At 41.1% G+C, this 18,280-nt stretch overlaps 1 protein-coding gene across 1 annotated transcript; it reads right to left on the bottom strand.

Moving 5' to 3' along the window:
- Positions 1–350: 350 nt before the first annotated feature.
- On the bottom strand, positions 351–17,630 carry NXT2 (nuclear transport factor 2 like export factor 2). Its single transcript, XM_075573453.1, has 4 exons — positions 17,482–17,630; positions 15,306–15,392; positions 14,826–14,970; positions 351–1,545 (listed from the first exon to the last, which is right to left on the bottom strand). Exons 1-4 carry the CDS (start codon positions 17,494–17,496, stop codon positions 1,376–1,378), a joined length of 417 nt encoding a protein of 138 aa, XP_075429568.1. The 5' UTR covers positions 17,497–17,630; the 3' UTR covers positions 351–1,375.
- Between the last annotated feature and the right edge of the window lie 650 nt (positions 17,631–18,280).

Here is an 18,280-nt window from a genome sequence, read left to right as displayed (position 1 = left end):
CCAATGAGAGCCGTGGGGGGGCGGGCCATCGGGGGGGGAGGGGCAAGACACTGGCCAATGAGAGCCGTGGGAGGGCGGGCGGACCGACGGACCAATCAAATGGTCTCCAGACACTCACAACCAAGATTTTCAAATTTATATATATAGATAACAAGCTTTGTATCAGTCCTGTTTCTATGAGATATGTAACTGTCAGCAAGTTGCATGTCCATGAATACTTTTAGCACTCGCTAATAAAGTGACATTCAGCTAGCTCAATGTCTTGTTTCTCGTACAAAATTGCATTTTTCCTTGTGATGTCATGAAATCCCCCAATTATTTCCTGTTTGAAAGACACTCATTTGAAACCATTTTTCTGGCCACTTTAAATGACAACTATTGTTTATTTTTTTCCCCCTTCAAATTGTGCTTTGGAAATCGTCCCTTCTCTTCCTAGCGCCCAAATGATATCCGGTGATAACAAAAAGACGACTCCGTCATGTTTTTAGAATATTAACCCCTTGTCATTGGGAGGTGAGGGGGGAGCCAGCCAGCGAGGTTACAGGAGAATCTTCCCGTACAACATATCACAGGTAACGGCGGCAGAATCCAAACGCCACGGATTTATTACAGAATGCCGTTTACAGAAGGGAAACAAAAATAAAAAACACACATTAAAAAAAAAAAAAATTAAAAAAAAGGTTTCGGAGCAACTTTAATTTATGTACAAAACGAAGAAATTTAAATGACATTACCTGCCCACTAAAAAAAGTTTGATTTTTTTGTTGTAAAAAAATAAAAAATACACAACACAAATGTTGTTTATGGGCTTGTTTATGCAAATATTACAATGACTATTTTTAACTAAAATGAGTGACTGAGGGAGTAGGGGGTATGATACCTTTTATGGGACTAACAAGTAGTTGATGCGTAACAAGATTTCCAACCTCTCGGGGTCGGGGTCGGACCTGAGGAAGGACCCTGAGAGGTTGGAAAGCTTGTAACATATAAACTACTTGTTGGTCCAATAAAAGGTATCACAGCCCGACTCCCTCTCCCTCCTCTGTTACTACCTGGAAGAAAGGACCAGCACGGCTCCCACCCTTGTTAACGAACTAAAATGACAAATTAAAAAATGCCATGTCACTGAAAAAAACCTTATTAGAATGTCTCAACAAAAAACCATACAGCTCTTCCGTACGGCTGTGAAATGGTATGCAGACTGCCGTGCTTCTCAGGCAATGCCACGGAGATCGGACACGCCGTGCAGGATACTGGAAGTCTGGCGTCGAACATTCAGGCGCCAAATCCAGGGCTGCCCCAAAACGAACATCCGCTCGACGCAGACGTTTCCCCCGCCGCGCAGCCCGGCGCCGTACGATGCGGACCAGCTGCCCTAATGCTGGAAACGGAAGCAGTCACTCGCTATCTTCCAGACGCTGTTGGTCGGCATTGTGTGAAGCGTCAGTAGGAAGTTCTGGTTGAAGTAGCGTTGCTTGTTTCCCTCGAACTTCACAGTCCCGTGGGCCACAACCAGAACCGTTTTCTGACCTTGGGTAGCTTGCTCTTTAAAATAAAAAAATATATATACACGTTTTTTTGTAAGAAAGAAGGTACCAGAACCCCAAGCAAAGAATAAATACATTTATATCTAAATTGCAAAAACACATCATAGATAATAATCATTTCATAATCACTATATGGATTATAATGATCTTTAAAGCTGCAGAACAGGCTACATTGTGTTTATATTTGTAATTGTTTTGTTTTTATTACAGGTTTGAAGCAGGGGTTTTTCCGGAGCTCAACTGTGTTCATTGCAGTTCCGGGACCCCGTTCTTCCAGAGTTACGTAGCTCTTCAGCAGTGCCGGTATCTCTGTGGAGTTTAAATGTCCCGATCATGCTGGCCAATAGGAAGCCGCATCGGGTGACATACCGGCTTCCTATTGGCCCACGTAGCGCGAGAGATTTAAACGCCGGCGCACTATTTCCCTGCCTGCAGAGATACTGGCACTGCTATGGAGGTAAGTATTTCTGGAAGCAGGGGCTCCCCGGATCTGAAATTAACATAGTTCAGCTTCGGATACCCCCGGCTTCAATCCTGTAATAAAAAAAATACATTCAAAGGCAATGCAGCAATTAGTGCTGCTTTAATAAAAGGGGCCAGAGCTCAGTTTTCCATCACCAGCAGTTCCCAAACTGTTTTTTACACTGTGCACCCCCTCGTAAAAAACATTACTACTGTAGATAGCTCCTGCTGTAAGTGACAGCTATACCAGCCCCACAGGCTCCGCTGCAGTTTGGGGCCTTACTAGGTGCGCAGTCCCTACTCGGGCTCAGACACCCCTCACAAATCCCTAGGGGTTCCTGAGCCCCCTGATGGGAGTCGCTGCCCTGCCCGTATTTGTTATGACCTTGTACAATGTTTTCTTTTATCTTTTCAAATGTAATAATTGTGATAAGTGATATTATACCGTGTATTACAGTGTCATGTTATTATACCGTGTATTACAGTGTCATGTTATTATACCGTGTATTACAGTGTCATGCTATTATACCGTGTATTACAGTGTCATGCTATTATACCGTGTATTACAGTGTCATGTTATTATACCGTGTATTACAGTGTCATGTTATTATACCGTGTATTACAGTGTCATGTTATTATACCGTGTATTACAGTGTCATGTTATTATACCGTGTATTACAGTGTCATGTTATTATACCGTGTATTACAGTGTCATGTTATTATGCCGTGTATTACAGTGTCATGTTATTATACCGTGTATTACAGTGTCATGTTATTATACCGTGTATTACAGTGTCATGTTATTATACCGTGTATTACAGTGTCATGTTATTATACCGTGTATTACAGTGTCATGTTATTATACCGTGTATTACAGTGTCATGTTATTATACCGTGTATTACAGTGTCATGTTATTATACCGTGTATTACAGTGTCATGTTATTATATCGTAAATTGTCAGTGGAATGTCCTGAACTCCTCAAGGGATCCGCACACTTGCTCGACAGACCATGCAAAGAAAAAAACACAAACAAACAAAAATCATAGCGCAACACTGTAGGGTGAGCAGTAATGCACTAATATACACAAAACAATTAAGAGTCCTAGCGACAATTTAAAAAACTATTTATTAAAAAGAACTATGCCAAGACAGGCAATGGCAAATACAAAGAACCGCAGGTCATCTGGGACACAAAAATTGGAGCCCTACTTACAGACAGCAAGGCTTAAACTCGCATTGGAAGGAACAAGTCCTATATGCAGATGGTCTCCCTGCCGGGTGATGTCTCTGCTCCGTTGCGGCTCAAACTCCAGTCAGTCCCTGCGATGGTAACTGGAACAGCTCCGGCCGTGGAGGCTGGTGTGCGGGGTCCACAGCTCTGCACCGCGTGTAGATCATTAGATCATTTAGAATTAAAACAGCCTGTATGTCATTAGTACCAATTCACTACATGGACTCTTAAACATACATAACATCAAACACATAAAAACAATAGTATCAACATATGTCAAAATATGTGCACCCTAACGACACATACATATTAAATAAACCAACAGTGGTATAAAGATATTCAAACTCTCCCCATGGATATAATTGATTGTTACACAAAACTCCTTTGCTATTAATTCATAAATCTAGCAGGTGTTGCACTAGTCAATGTCGCAGTTGGCTATAAATAACCAATTCTCTCCTATCATATATTGCCAGACCTATCTATTTACCTAAAAAAGAACCCAATTCAAAATCAATATTGAGACCATTGGGGGACAGGGTCTTCAGTTCGTAAATCCAAAAGGCCTCACGCCTATTTATATGTTTAATAATGTCCCCACCTCTCCAATCTGGAGTACATAGCTCAATAGGTTGACAAACCAGGCCCTTTGGGTCTCTGCCATGATGTAACAAAAAATGGTGGGACACACTGTGCATTGTTAGACCTTTCTTTATATTATAGACGTGTTCGTACATACGTCTTTGAAAGGTTCTACCTGTGCGTCCCACATATTGCAAGCCGCATGGGCATTGCAACACATAAATTACAAATTGTGATTTGCATGTAATGTGTGACATAATCTTGTACACCTTATCAGTAACGTTAGATCTAAACTCAATGCTACACCGACTGTATTTACAAGCTATGCACTTTTTGCATGGTTTGAACCCATTAGGACCCTTGGTACTTCTCATTTTATCCTTCCCTTGGTGTAAAGGACAACTAGGTGCCAATTTATTTTTAAAATTATTTGCTTTTTTAAAAATGATGGAAGGTTTCGGAGTTAGTACCTGTGATAGTGTAGCGTCCTGTAGCAAAATTGGCCAATGTTTGGCAAAGATATTTCTTATTCTAGGGGCCATAGCATTATATTGTGTAATGAAAGAGATGTTACTCCTTCCTTGATCTAACCCTTTATCTTTGTATTGAAGGAGCTTATTCCTGTCCATATTACGGACCAGGGATATTGTGCTATCAAGTTCTTCTATAGGATAATTCCTTTCAAGAAAATTTTCCTTGAGTTCATCCGCCTGTACCGCAAAAGACTCCAAATTTGAGCAATTGCGCCTCAGGCGGATGAACTGCCCTTTGGGGATTTGGAATTACCCAGTATACCGAGGCTGCTAACAGGTAGTGCACACACTTTATGGCAACTTGATTGAAGAGAGACCCAGCAATGATAAATGAAACAATAAGCCTCCGGTATTGAAAACAGGGAGTTGGGTAATAGTAAGCCGGATAGAGGTACAGGGGGACACCTCCCTAAGGGGCGCCCCCAAGTAAATCACAGCCCGGCACTAACCGCCTCAATAATCTCCCTGAAATACCGCGTGGAGGTTAGGAGTACTCACGAAAAAGCCGTCCCTGTTGGTGCAGGGAATTCTGCAGCGGCTTCCTCCTCTGGTGTAGCTGGCGTCAGCGTGCTCCTCCGGAAATGATGACACAGGAAGAAGGGGGTAGGATGGTCCGTGGTTCACAGCAACTTCAGCAGCCAACGCATGGATGTCTAAAAAAAACTTTATTGATCGCTAGCAGCAAACATCAGGCAACCACTCTAACATGTTTTGTCCAGGCTATGGACTTTTTCAAAGAGTGCTGATAGTGTATGGCAGCCAAATAGATATAGGGAGTGGCGAGTGTATGCCACCAATAGAAACAGGGAACGTATTTAAACCTCACCTGTGGTAGATTAATCATTAAAGTGGATAACTATCTCCACAACAATCCCCATAGCAATGGCTGCACAACAAGGTATTTACAACATACACATGAAAAATCTTAAAAACAAAACAGAACATATAATGGATAAATTTAAAAACACAACTACTGATGTTTTAAGTTACCAGCATCATTATTATTATATAAAGCTGTATCAATTAATGGAAGTATACAGATGTATAACAAAGGATTTCATATATCTAGTACTTATAAAATCTTTTCAGTACTTATAAAGCATTTTCAGTATCAAGATTCACCTTAAAGGGATATAAACATTTTATCAATTTATTCACATAATTCATATCCATGAATACAGTGGCAACCGCATGACAGACAGTAACTTAATATGTCACCTCCCAGATCACAATGTAATTGGGTGAACACTGTGAACCCACCCCAAAACTTAGCCATTACCCCATCAGGAAGTGTTTCAGTTCCCACTCCTGATTGATGCCGGCCGGATGGAGTGTGTTCAGAGTGTACACCCAATACATTTCCTGTTTATTTAATACCCCCTCTCTATGGCCTCCTCTAGCGTTACAAGGGATATGTTCAATTGCCATATAGGAAAAGTTGGCTATTCCCCCTTTAGGGCATCTGGAGAAGTGTCTGGGAACTGGATGAGATACATCATTCTTTTTAATAAGCCTGACATGCTCGGCAATGCGGGTCTTGACTGGCCGAATGGTTCGTCCCACATACAATTTTTTGCAACCACATCTCAAAAGATAAATGGTGTAGGATGTATTACAATTCAAAAATTCTTTAATAAAATATTTTTTTCCATTGATGTCAGTTTGGACAAATTTTGTACTATGAACATATTTACACATGGAACAATTTCCACATGCATAAAAACCTTTAGGAATACTACCAATTCTTTTAAGATCAGTTTTAGTTTGAAAGTGACTTGGCGAGAGGTGTGATGCTAGTGTCTTAGCCCTACGGAATGAACATTTTGGTCCCTTCAAGGTAAACTCAGCAATATCCTTATCAAGGCACAGGGTGTGCCAATGTTTATGCACAATGTCGCATATAAGCTTGGATTGGCGACTATAAGTCGTGATGAATAATGGACTCATATCACTATACTTGCTCTTAGATTGTATGTACCCCTTATGATGTTTGTCTTTTTTCTTTTTATCGAGGATTCCAGGGCGATCCAAAGTCATAGCGTACTCGTATGCTGTCTGGATATCTGTATATTTGTAACCCCTGGCTTGGAATCTCTCAAATAGTGCTTGTGACTGTAAAGAGAAATTCTCGTCATCAGAACATATCCGTCTCAACCTTACAAATTGGGCCCTCGGAATACTTTTGATTAAAGATTGTGGATGACAACTTTTGGCTGACAGTAGTGTGTTTCGGGAGTTTGGCTTGCGAAATATGTCAGTTTGGATTAGCATGTCATGGTCTATGTAAAGTAGCAGGTCCAGATAATTGATGCAATTTATATTTTGTTCATAAGTGAATTTGATATTAACATTATTGATATTAAGTGTGTTTATAAATGCTACAAGTGATGATTCATCGCCGTCCCATATAATAATGAGATCGTCGATGAATCTTTTATAGTAAATAATTTGTGAACGATAAGAATTATTACTGTGATATATATATTGTGCTTCCCATAACCCCATGAATAAGTTTGCATATGATGGTGCAAAACTTGTGCCCATTGGAGTGCCTAATAATTGTAAATAAAAACGTGAATCAAATAAGAAATAATTGTGAGTTAATAAAAATTTAATAGATTCTAATAGAAAAGTGCAAAGTGAAGTGGACAGATGTGATAAATGTAAAAAGTGCGTGATAGCTAATAACCCGTGATTGTGATTAATGATGGAATACAGAGAGATCACGTCAAGGGTGACCCATCTGTATTCCTTTTTCCAGACCAGATCCTTTACATCTACCATGAGGTCCGTGGAATCCTTAATGAATGACGGTAATGCCAGTACCAATGGTTTGAGATAAGAGTCCACATACCGCGATAACCCATCTCCCAAAGATCCAATACCTGCCACTATAGGACGACCAGGAGGGTCGACCAGTGACTTATGGATCTTTGGGAGATGGTGGAATACCGGAATCACGGGATGTGGACTTCTCAAAAATTCAATCTCATGTTTGTCTAATGTACAAAGTATCTTTCCAAATTCAATAATTTCATCTAGTTGACTAATAAAGTCCTGTGTTGGATCCTTTTTAAGAAGTTTATACTGATCCGGCAGGTATTGGATCTTTGGGAGATGGGTTATCGCGGTATGTGGACTCTTATCTCAAACCATTGATACTGGCATTACCGTCATTCATTAAGGATTCCACGGACCTCATGGTAGATGTAAAGGATCTGGTCTGGAAAAAGGAATACAGATGGGTCACCCTTGACGTGATCTCTCTGTATTCCATCATTAATCACGATCACGGGTTATTAGCTATCACGCACTTTTTACATTTATCACATCTGTCCACTTCACTTTGCACTTTTCTATTAGAATCTATTAAATTTTTATTAACTCACAATTATTTCTTATTTGATTCACGTTTTTATTTACAATTATTAGGCACTGCAATGGGCACAAGTTTTGCACCATCATATGCAAACTTATTCATGGGGTTATGGGAAGCACAATATATATATCACAGTAATAATTCTTATCGTTCACAAATTATTTACTATAAAAGATTCATCGACGATCTCATTATTATATGGGACGGCGATGAATCATCACTTGTAGCATTTATAAACACACTTAATATCAATAATGTTAATATCAAATTCACTTATGAACAAAATATAAATTGCATCAATTATCTGGACCTGCTCCTTTACATAGACCATGACATGCTAATCCAAACTGACATATTTCGCAAGCCAAACTCCCGAAACACACTACTGTCAGCCAAAAGTTGTCATCCACAATCTTTAATCAAAAGTATTCCGAGGGCCCAATTTGTAAGGTTGAGACGGATATGTTCTGATGACGAGAATTTCTCTTTACAGTCACAAGCACTATTTGAGAGATTCCAAGCCAGGGGTTACAAATATACAGATATCCAGACAGCATACGAGTACGCTATGACTTTGGATCGCCCTGGAATCCTCGATAAAAAGAAAAAAGACAAACATCATAAGGGGTACATACAATCTAAGAGCAAGTATAGTGATATGAGTCCATTATTCATCACGACTTATAGTCGCCAATCCAAGCTTATATGCGACATTGTGCATAAACATTGGCACACCCTGTGCCTTGATAAGGATATTGCTGAGTTTACCTTGAAGGGACCAAAATGTTCATTCCGTAGGGCTAAGACACTAGCATCACACCTCTCGCCAAGTCACTTTCAAACTAAAACTGATCTTAAAAGAATTGGTAGTATTCCTAAAGGTTTTTATGCATGTGGAAATTGTTCCATGTGTAAATATGTTCATAGTACAAAATTTGTCCAAACTGACATCAATGGAAAAAAATATTTTATTAAAGAATTTTTGAATTGTAATACATCCTACACCATTTATCTTTTGAGATGTGGTTGCAAAAAATTGTATGTGGGACGAACCATTCGGCCAGTCAAGACCCGCATTGCCGAGCATGTCAGGCTTATTAAAAAGAATGATGTATCTCACCCAGTTCCCAGACACTTCTCCAGATGCCCTAAAGGGGGAATAGCCAACTTTTCCTATATGGCAATTGAACATATCCCTTGTAACGCTAGAGGAGGCCATAGAGAGGGGGTATTAAATAAACAGGAAATGTATTGGGTGTACACTCTGAACACACTCCATCCGGCCGGCATCAATCAGGAGTGGGAACTGAAACACTTCCTGATGGGGTAATGGCTAAGTTTTGGGGTGGGTTCACAGTGTTCACCCAATTACATTGTGATCTGGGAGGTGACATATTAAGTTACTGTCTGTCGTGCGGTTGCCACTGTATTCATGGATATGAATTATGTGAATAAATTGATAAAATGTTTATATCCCTTTAAGGTGAATCTTGATACTGAAAATGCTTTATAAGTACTGAAAAGATTTTATAAGTACTAGATATATGAAATCCTTTGTTATACATCTGTATACTTCCATTAATTGATACAGCTTTATATAATAATAATGATGCTGGTAACTTAAAACATCAGTAGTTGTGTTTTTAAATTTATCCATTATATGTTCTGTTTTGTTTTTAAGATTTTTCATGTGTATGTTGTAAATACCTTGTTGTGCAGCCATTGCTATGGGGATTGTTGTGGAGATAGTTATCCACTTTAATGATTAATCTACCACAGGTGAGGTTTAAATACGTTCCCTGTTTCTATTGGTGGCATACACTCGCCACTCCCTATATCTATTTGGCTGCCATACACTATCAGCACTCTTTGAAAAAGTCCATAGCCTGGACGAAACATGTTAGAGTGGTTGCCTGATGTTTGCTGCTAGCGATCAATAAAGTTTTTTTTAGACATCCATGCGTTGGCTGCTGAAGTTGCTGTGAACCACGGACCATCCTACCCCCTTCTTCCTGTGTCATCATTTCCGGAGGAGCACGCTGACGCCAGCTACACCAGAGGAGGAAGCCGCTGCAGAATTCCCTGCACCAACAGGGACGGCTTTTTCGTGAGTACTCCTAACCTCCACGCGGTATTTCAGGGAGATTATTGAGGCGGTTAGTGCCGGGCTGTGATTTACTTGGGGGCGCCCCTTAGGGAGGTGTCCCCCTGTACCTCTATCCGGCTTACTATTACCCAACTCCCTGTTTTCAATACCGGAGGCTTATTGTTTCATTTATCATTGCTGGGTCTCTCTTCAATCAAGTTGCCATAAAGTGTGTGCACTACCTGTTAGCAGCCTCGGTATACTGGGTAATTCCAAATCCCCAAAGGGCAGTTCATCCGCCTGAGGCGCAATTGCTCAAATTTGGAGTCTTTTGCGGTACAGGCGGATGAACTCAAGGAAAAGTTTCTTGAAAGGAATTATCCTATAGATGAACTTGATAGCACAATATCCCTGGTCCGTAATATGGACAGGAATAAGCTCCTTCAATACAAAGATAAAGGGTTAGATCAAGGAAGGAGTAACATCTCTTTCATTACACAATATAATGCTATGGCCCCAAGAATAAGAAATATCTTTGCCAAACATTGGCCAATTTTGCTACAGGACGCTACACTATCACAGGTACTAACTCCGAAACCTTCCATCATTTTTAAAAAAGCAAATAATTTTAAAAATAAATTGGCACCTAGTTGTCCTTTACACCAAGGGAAGGATAAAATGAGAAGTACCAAGGGTCCTAATGGGTTCAAACCATGCAAAAAGTGCATAGCTTGTAAATACAGTCGGTGTAGCATTGAGTTTAGATCTAACGTTACTGATAAGGTGTACAAGATTATGTCACACATTACATGCAAATCACAATTTGTAATTTATGTGTTGCAATGCCCATGCGGCTTGCAATATGTGGGACGCACAGGTAGAACCTTTCAAAGACGTATGTACGAACACGTCTATAATATAAAGAAAGGTCTAACAATGCACAGTGTGTCCCACCATTTTTTGTTACATCATGGCAGAGACCCAAAGGGCCTGGTTTGTCAACCTATTGAGCTATGTACTCCAGATTGGAGAGGTGGGGACATTATTAAACATATAAATAGGCGTGAGGCCTTTTGGATTTACGAACTGAAGACCCTGTCCCCCAATGGTCTCAATATTGATTTTGAATTGGGTTCTTTTTTAGGTAAATAGATAGGTCTGGCAATATATGATAGGAGAGAATTGGTTATTTATAGCCAACTGCGACATTGACTAGTGCAACACCTGCTAGATTTATGAATTAATAGCAAAGGAGTTTTGTGTAACAATCAATTATATCCATGGGGAGAGTTTGAATATCTTTATACCACTGTTGGTTTATTTAATATGTATGTGTCGTTAGGGTGCACATATTTTGACATATGTTGATACTATTGTTTTTATGTGTTTGATGTTATGTATGTTTAAGAGTCCATGTAGTGAATTGGTACTAATGACATACAGGCTGTTTTAATTCTAAATGATCAATTAATTTTAATTGGCTAGGGTTTATTAATGTGTCACTAAGTATCATTGTTTTCAGCCCCTGAGGAAGTAGAATGACATTTACGAAACGCGTAGGGCTAGTGGCATAGCCACTGTTTGACTGGCTTTTGGACGCATATGGTTATTTGGCGTTGGAGCCTGGCTTTCCCTTCAGCCTGCCAGCTGTCCCTTTAAGGACACGGGTACTATCGCGCGCGGGCGCGCAGAGACTTACCGTTGCTCCGGAGGAGGAAGTGACGCGTGTGTCTACACGCGGTGCAGAGCTGTGGACCCCGCACACCAGCCTCCACGGCCGGAGCTGTTCCAATTACCATCGCAGGGACTGACTGGAGTTTGAGCCGCAACGGAGCAGAGACATCACCCGGCAGGGAGACCATCTGCATATAGGACTTGTTCCTTCCAATGCGAGTTTAAGCCTTGCTGTCTGTAAGTAGGGCTCCAATTTTTGTGTCCCAGATGACCTGCGGTTCTTTGTATTTGCCATTGCCTGTCTTGGCATAGTTCTTTTTAATAAATAGTATTTTAAATTGTCGCTAGGACTCTTAATTGTTTTGTGTATTAGTGCAGTACTGCTCACCCTACAGTGTTGCGCTATGATTTTTGTTTGTTTGTGTTTTTCTCTTTGCATGGTCTGTCGAGCAAGTGTGCGGATCCCTTGAGGAGTTCAGGACATTCCACTGACAATTTGGCGCCAGGTTTTTCTTTGTTTTGTGTTATTCTGTTAGTACTGGCAGTATCACCGGGCAGCCAACCTTTATTAGAAGTTATTTTTAATATCACACTGTGTTTTACACTTTAGCGCTAGTTCACAATTTTTTTGTTCACCATGTTATTATACCGTGTATTACAGTGTCATGTTTTCTATCCTTATTTTTACAAATTCATGAGCAAGAAACATATGAAAAAAATATTTATATGATGAATAAACTCACAATATACAGTATATATTATTTAGGCTGCAGCTTATGCTCAGTCATTGTCACCACTGGGGGGCAGGATTGAGTTACGTACAAAGCAGCAAACAGTTTGGGGAGATAATACAATCAGTGATTGAAGTCCCCTGATCTGCAGCGCCATCTTCTGGCCTAATACCAAAAGAGGCGTTTTATCCCGTTCTCATCTCCAGTCCCGTCCCCCCCTCCCCCCCAACTTGGAGTTGAGAGCCTCTGTCGTAACGAATGGGCAGATATTTAATGTGTTCCTTGTGAACGCAACACATTATTTGCAAACACACCAAATAATGTAACCCAACCCGTTACATATAAGAAAAAAAGAAACCATATTTTGTTGATAGACCCTTAAACACGTTTATGATGCCTACAATATTGTATTTAGGAATAACAATAATAATAGTAATAGTGTAGGGAGGTGTTCGGCAACCATAGAGATAGAAAAAATGGTACAAGACAAGGGTGCCCCCTCTCCCCACTGTTGCTCGCCCTCTCGCTAGAACCTGTAGCCAGCAGAATTCGAGGGGACCCATACATTGCGGGGATAAAGCTAGGTACCGATGAATATAAAATCAGCTTGTTTGCAGACGATGTGATAGCTACACTAACCAAACCACTGACCATGCTACCCAACCTCTACAATACCCCAGATACATTACGTCTGTTTCAGGCTTCAAAAGTTAACAGGAATAAATCGCAAGCCCTAAATATCAATCTTCCCCCAGAAGTCGTCAAACTCACGGGCATCAACTTCATTTTCAAGTGGCAGAAATAAAATTACCTACCTGGGTGCAAGAATAACTCGAAACTACCACACACTATATCAGGCGGACTATCCAGACATGCTTAAAATCATTGAAAGGGGACTTTTAAAATACTACATTTCCTGCATAGGAAAAATGTACTCAATTAAAATTACCCTTCTCCCAAAAAAACTATTTAGATCCCTCGCAATTAAGGTTAAAACATCAAGATATAGAGTATCTACAAAAACAAACTATAAAATTAATTCGGAGTAACCGCAGACCAAGAGTGAGGAGAGGCACCTCCTTCAAGCTAAAGCCAGGGAGGGATTGGCACTGCCCACCTTTTGAGCAGCACAAATTGCTCAGATGGCCCTTTGGCACACCCCACCCAATACGGTTCGCCGGGTGGATATCAAGAACTATTATACAAGCCCAGCTCCCCTTAGAGATCTAAGGGGGATACCCAGGAACCAGGGGAGGAGATATACTCCCCACCGCACACCTTTCCCAAGGAATATGGGATGCCATTGGGGTAAACTAAGGGTTAATACAGCCAAACACCATTATGACTCCCTTATTTGGTAATCCCATGTTTTTACCGGGCACGGGGAGGGAAATATTTAAATGGTGGATAGATAATGGAATCACTAGAATTAGAGAGAGGATGGGGGAAGGAACGGTTAAAATAATTGGTTATTTTAATGGGACACAAAATATCCTGAATGCAGAACTTTCCCCGATATATACAAATTAGCCACTTTCCTCAAAGCACTCTATGAGGGTCTGCCGGACACCAGCACAGATTGAGAAATGGTACGCAGGTGCCACTCACGTGCTAAGAGCCTGGTATCCAATATATATCAGGACCTAATCCCAGGGGGATGGGACACAGGCCTAAGGGAGCCGAGAGACTCCGAAAATTTGGGGGGACATTTGGGAAGCCCCAGCATCGGTCCCCAATGAATACTTTAATTAAGGAAAACAGTGACAAGCTACTGTATTGGTGGTATATAACATCCCCCCCCACCCCCATCCAAACTGAACAAAATATATAGGCAGGTGTCTCCCTGTGCTTCAGAGGGTGTGGCCAGGAAGGTACATCTTTACATTCCTGGTGGATCTTTACACAGATAAAGAAACTACGGAGGCAGATTGTAAAACTACTAAATAGGGTTCTGGGAATTCCAGCGGATCCCTGGGTGACCTTATTAAATAACCCAATCCAGTGTATACCCAATAGGAAGCGCAAACTCTCTCTACATATCCTGCCAGCTGCGCTGCTGCATAGCAGGCACATGGGAGAAACCAGCCCCAAGCGGCGATGGAAAGAATATGGCGGACCTTATGCTATGAAAAAATGAGAGCGACCCTTAATGACTCCTTAAAGAGGTTCATGGCAGTCTGGGAACCATGGTTGTATGCGACGAGAGACAGAGGGATAGATAGGAGACGCTGCACTATATAGGAACTATAAAAAAGGAGTTGTACAGCTGCAATGATAATGTCATCATGTGGTATACCATTTGTGGTGAAAATAAAGCTACTTGTGCCTTCCTCTATCTCCCCATACCCCACCCTTTTTTTCCCCTTTATCCACCTAACCTCCTTCTTACTTTTAGTTCCCCAATAATGTGAACAAAATTAAAATTAATGTTTAAAAAGATAAAAGATTTGCCCAATGTCACAAGGATACCTGACACTGCAAAGGCAATGTTCGTACCACTCAGCTACTCCTGCAATTGTTACAGATCGGGCCTAGCAGGCCTGCCACCTGTTGGGGATGTTGCAACGTTATAAAGCACATGGAGTCTAGGAGTCTTACCGTGAACAGGTTGGCAGTCAAACATGTTAACCTGGAATTCACTGGATGGCAGCATCTCGAAGAACTCGATGAGCGCTTCTTGCCCTGATATAGGGTTACCGTTCCAGACTAAAGTAGCTGTGTCCATGTACAGCTTGGTCAACAGCTGAAGAGAAGAAGTTGTTACTGCCCGTTTGAAGCGGCCTTTATTTACGGGTAATCTTAACGCAAACGAACACTTCAAGGTTAAACTGTTTAGTTCACTCGCTCAGCGATAGGTTTAAAATAAAAGTAACACTGTAAATAAGGCAAACAGTGATAGCGGGTGATGAGGGAGACGAGTTAGTAGGACTGCAATATTACGGCTAATATGTATTCCCAGTAATTATTTATACTAATGTTTGAAGATCTTTAAAAAGCTTCAAGGGAAGTACAGTTAGCAGTTACAATGGTAACCAAACTCTGTGTCTGAGCATGACACAGTTAAAAAGCAATACTTACCCTCCTCCTCTTGTCAATGGTTTCATAGTATATATTGACAAATTCTTCTGCTGCTCTGCATGCCAGATCCACATCAGTCCTAAAATCCTGAAAGTCAATAATAACTGGAATTAAGTTACACTTAAAAGTCGGATTTTTTTTTTACCGGGGAAAAAAAACATCACAACAGATTAAACACAAAGATACAAAGTAAAACCTGATGCAAGGTAAATGTTCTGTTTATCATAATATTTAATCTAAGCAGCTCTCTTAATGCCGGTAACACTACAAATAGGAATGCAGCATCTCAGAAACCTATATTAACAACTGCATTCACCTGTGGGATCTTTGCTTCTGCTCCACATAAGACGCCTTAGGCCGAGTCCACGGTGCAGGTGCAGGCGACGGAGAACATGGTCTCGCGCGTGCCTGTCAGCCGAGCGATCTGTGGACTATCTGTGGCCCGCCGGCCATCGCAAGACAAAGACAAAACTTTGTCTCGCCAAAAACCTGCAAGTGCCAACACTCATGTGCACTGTGGATGTTACCATACACCTCAATGTGTTTGATCGCCCGCGCTCAGCATGGACACAGCCTTAGTTTCCTGTATTCAAGGACAGCAGAAGCTCCCCCATTCTCGCTGTCAACTTGCTTCTAACACATTGTACAAGATAATATTATTGAGAGCCTTTTGCCCCAAGAGTAAAGCCTTACTCCCACTGCCAACGTATAGTTACATTAGAGTGCTGGCACTACCGTGTGTAATACCACTACTACTTTGAACCATTTCTTTTGCAGACACAATAGATGCTATTTGGTTGATATCTAAGCAGAGGAGACCAGAGTGAAATAAGGGCTGCTCAGGCTGCATTATTTCCCCAAACTATACTTTTCATAAGACTTAACATGTGTTATCCGTGGCATTTGGTAATGTGCGGTAATTAAAGACTATGGGGTAGATCCTTAGATGTCCGTTAAATAATCGATCCGCTAAATTGGGTTATCGGTACGCTAAGTCATAACGCAGATCCCTAGAGGTGCTTAGCGGTTTGATGTCCTCGCGTTCACCTGAAAACCAGAGAATCACTAATTTTTAACAGACGTCTAGCTTCCTCAGATGCAAATGATATGGTAATGAGCAGTTTACCTAACAACGTATGCTGTAAGAGCATGGGAATAACGCTATGACATTTAAGACCTTCCAAAAGCTGGCGTTGCCTACATCCTGACCCTGATTTTTAGTTGTTATTATTAGCCTAGAAGCAATGTACCGAGTATAGTACTTAACCTTTTGATTACAAAAAGTTACATGTGGGATAGAGATGATATAAATATGATCATATTAATGTCTGAAACACAAACTATAGTTTGTTTTTTAGTGGTTAAGGTGATGTTTGTGTGATCTAATATGGTATATACTGTAATCATGACTGTATTAAGTATGGGTATACAATAACGTTTATCTATACATAACTCTACAATAATAAATACATTTTAATAATGTACAAAAAAAATAAATGGAAGACATAATAAATAACGGGGGAAAAAAAAGTCACAATAAATACAGTTATCTATATATTATAGCAATATTTGCATTAGCTTTAGGTAAGTTCAAGTTTTGCCAATGTGCAATGATTAATGCATTTCTGCCCCACGAAAATCCCCGTTACTAGCGCTGCTACTTTTACTAACGGACGTTATTTTTGCATCTCGGTAGCTTTGAGGATACCCATTAAACTGAAGAAAAATAAACCTAAAATCAGTGACGATCGTTGTTAGCGTAAAACTGATGGACTTCAGAGGATCTGCCCCTAACGGAGCTAATTCCACATACTCTGAAGCAGACGTGCGGGCAATTTTTGACCGAAAATCCCCATCAAATTTTCATAGCTGCCCAAACTGATAATACCCTATGGTAACCCAACTCCTGGGAGCCCTTGCCAATATATCTTAGTGACAGCACACTCACCCCCTTACAATCAGACCCTCTGCACACACACCCTTACTCGCCCTGCACGCACTCACTTGCTCTGCGCACACACTCACCCCTCACATGCTCTGCAGTCACATGCTCTGCACTCACTTCTCACTTGCCCTGCGCACACTCACTTGCCCTGCACTCACCCCCTCACTTGCCCTGCACACTCAACTCCTGCCCTGCACACGCGCCCTCACTCACACTCTACTCTATTCTCACCATAGACGAGGCCATTGGGGAGCGATGCCTCTAATTCACTCCAAGTGCCAAGCAACAACACAGGCCTCCTTCCGGTCCGTTGGTGAATCCTTCCTCCCGGAAACCCGGCAGCTGCAAAAGGTTTTGTTCCGCCTGCGTGCGCTTCCCAGTGGGGCCCCTAGGTGTCGCTGTTGTCTGTAGCCAGCTCAAGAATGAAACAGAACAACAAACTAAGACCATTACATCACTGCTATCATCAATAAAATATCCTCATTAGTTTTATTATTCCCTTAATTATTATTATTATTAGTAATAATAAAATTATCATTACAAATCATTAACATTATCAGTAAAAATCTGCCTGGAGAAGGGAAGCTAATGGTTCTGAGATCTTGCACTCTTTGTAATTATTAGTTACCCCATGGGGGCTCAACTCCACTCCTCAAGGCCCCCCAAACAAGTCAGGTTTTAAGGATATCCCAGCTTCAGCACAGGTGGTGTCAAAGACTGAGCGACTGATTGAGCTACCTGTGCCGAAACAGGCATATCCTTAAAACCTGACCTGTTGGTTGGTCTTGAGAACCCCTGAGTTACCTGATAACGGTATCACGTCTACCTTACTTTTATTACTTACTATTATCGTTATCATGATGCACAAGGACGTTGGTTCTGACACACGGACTGCGCCATCCTGTGCTTCGCCATCATATATAACAAGCTCGTCTGTAAACAAGGTGTTCAATACTATGGTTTCAATTTCCTATTAACCCTTCTGCTGCCAGCAGGGACCAGCACCGCATTGCACAGCAATTAGTAACTG

The sequence above is a fragment of the Ascaphus truei genome, chromosome 16 (assembly GCF_040206685.1).
Source record: "Ascaphus truei isolate aAscTru1 chromosome 16, aAscTru1.hap1, whole genome shotgun sequence".
NCBI lineage: Eukaryota > Metazoa > Chordata > Amphibia > Anura > Ascaphidae > Ascaphus > Ascaphus truei.
Note: the sequence above shows the minus strand (reverse complement) of the source record. Positions and strands in the feature narration are given on the sequence as shown.